The sequence below is a fragment of the Ceratotherium simum genome, chromosome 3 (genome assembly GCF_057802395.1).
Source record: "Ceratotherium simum simum isolate JZ-2026a chromosome 3, ASM5780239v1, whole genome shotgun sequence".
In the NCBI taxonomy this organism is placed as follows: Eukaryota; Metazoa; Chordata; class Mammalia; order Perissodactyla; family Rhinocerotidae; genus Ceratotherium; species Ceratotherium simum.
In genome coordinates this window covers 30,159,272-30,161,614 of record NC_141902.1, presented here as the reverse complement: position 1 = coordinate 30,161,614, position 2,343 = coordinate 30,159,272, and the positions used below count along the sequence as shown (strand labels likewise).

At 37.7% G+C, this 2,343-nt stretch overlaps 1 protein-coding gene across 1 annotated transcript; it reads left to right on the top strand.

Annotated features, from left to right (window-relative positions):
* Positions 1-246: 246 nt before the first annotated feature.
* Positions 247-1,188, top strand: LOC101395041 (olfactory receptor 4K13-like). The gene has a single exon (XM_004421979.3). It carries the CDS (start codon positions 247-249, stop codon positions 1,186-1,188), a length of 942 nt encoding a protein of 313 aa, XP_004422036.2.
* Positions 1,189-2,343: the final 1,155 nt, after the last annotated feature.

The window sequence follows — 2,343 nt, the reverse complement described above, 5'->3', positions numbered from 1 at the left end:
AAGACACAGATTTGATTCAGTTTATTCCATTCACACAAATCCTACTGGCTTGTGGTCCTGTGAAATATCTCCGACTACAAAATACCAAGGAATATCTACAAAGCAGTCATATTGCCGAAAAGTTGTTTCCCTGAATAAGAATAGGATGCTTAACTAAAGATTGGGTTCATTGACCTGTTAAGCCCTATAATTTTTGAGTTTTTTCTCTTTTTAGGCAACTTCTGACAAACTAATGCAAATGGATGAATGGATCTCCTAAATAACAGATCAAGTGTTTCTGAGTTCATCTTGCTGGGCCTTTCCAGTTCTCAAGAAATTCAAATATTCTTTTTTGCGATCTTCTTTCTTGTCTATGTAGCCATCATAGTAGGAAACCTCCTCATTGTGATCTCTGTAATATTGGATAACCATCTTCACTCCCCCATGTACTTCTTTCTGGCAAATTTATCATTTTTTGACTTATGTCTTTCCTCTGTTGCAACTCCCAATGTGATTGCAGACTTCCTTAGAAAACACAAGACCATTTCCTTGTGGGGCTGCATGGCCCAGATGTACTTTATGCACTTCTTTGGGGGTGGAGAAATGTCTCTTCTGATAGCTATGGCCATCGACAGGTATGTTGCCATATACAAACCCTTACACTATAAGACCATCATGAGTCGCAGGGTGCTCATTGTGTTTCTACTGCTCTCATGGGCAACTGGGTTCCTACATACTACAAGCCAGATGATTTTCACAGTGGGTTTACCTTTCTGTGGTCCCAATATTGTGGACAGCATTTTCTGTGACCTTCCCCTGGTCATCAAGCTTGCCTGCACTGAGACTTATATCCTAGAGCTCTTGGTGATTGCAAACAGCGGACTCCTGTCCCTGATCTGCTTTATTCTCTTGCTCATACCCTATGTTGTCATGTTGGTCACCATCTGGCAGCACTCCTCCAGCGCATCCTCCAAGGCTGTGTCCACACTCTCTGCTCACATCAGTGTGGTCACTCTCTTCTTTGGTCCCGCTATCTTCATCTACGCTTTCCCATTCAATGGTTATTCTATAGATAAATTTCTTTCTGTGTTTTACTCTATAATCACCCCGCTCCTTAATCCAATTATTTATACTCTGAGGAATCAGGAAATGAAGGCAGCCATTAGGAGACTGAGCAGCCAGCATGTTGGTTCCTGGCTCACCCATTAAATATTGCCTACAGCAAATTATTGTTTTTTACCCTCCACTATTTTCAGGTATTGAGTCTTAAATATTTATTCAAATAATTGAAATGAAAACTTTAAATAGTATCAAATATCTTCCCTCAAAATTTATGGAATTATTACAATAGTTTTATTTAAAACTCTAATGGAGGGCCAGCCCCGGTGGCCTAGTCACTAAGTTCTGTGTACTCTGCTTCGGCAGTCTGGGTTTGGTTCCTGGGCATGGACCTACACCACTCATCTGTCAGTGGCCATGCTGTGGCAGTGGCTCACATACAAAAAGAGGAAGATTGTCAGTGGATGTTAGCTGAGGGCAAATCTTCCTCAGCCAAAAAATAAAATAAAAATAAAATAAAAAATAAAATGAATAAAATTCTAATGGAATATGTTCATAGCAAAGACTTAATACATAAACAAGCACACATTCATGACCTCCTTATACCTCCGTTAATCTTAGAATTCAGAGAAACATCCCTGATGAATGTTTAAAATACATAAGCATAATATCTTCTTACAAAAATTTGATAATACTTCAGCCAATCAATATGTTATAATAGGAAATGTTAGTAAGACAGCACACTATCTGATGTTTAGTATAAATTATTATTTCTAAAGTTATATGTAGTAACTTAATAGGTGGAAAAATATCTATCAATATATGTAAACTACATGGAGACTTCACAGAAGAGTCATGATTTGAATGATGATTTGACTAATATTTCCTCACCATGTGGCCTCAATAGGCTAATCATCTCTAGTAGAATGCTAAAATATGCCTAGAAATAATCATTTCAAGCATATGTTTGAATACCAAAATATTTCTCTAAGAGTCACTGTCAACTGATTTATCGAAGATTAAAACCATGAACTGCTTATTGTATCTTGCTACACCAGAAAATATGGATACTCGATGCCCTTTTAACTGAATTCAGTCATTGTTGAAACATTTAAAAATATATTTACTAGGTACCAAACACTGTCCAAGAAATATGGATACATGGTTAATCATACAGACCTGGTCCCCCCTCTGGAGAGAATAACAAGGGGAGGGATCTATGTTGGGCAGGGTGGATTCAGAGGACCACTGTCAGGAGGAGATATTTATACCAATATATTAAGAAAGGTAAAGAATTAGGCATTT

Bases quoted from the DNA above. Each gene is read 5' to 3' on its own strand.
- LOC101395041 (XM_004421979.3), top strand. From the start codon at position 247: ATGGATCTCCTAAATAACAGATCAAGTGTTTCTGAGTTCATCTTGCTG.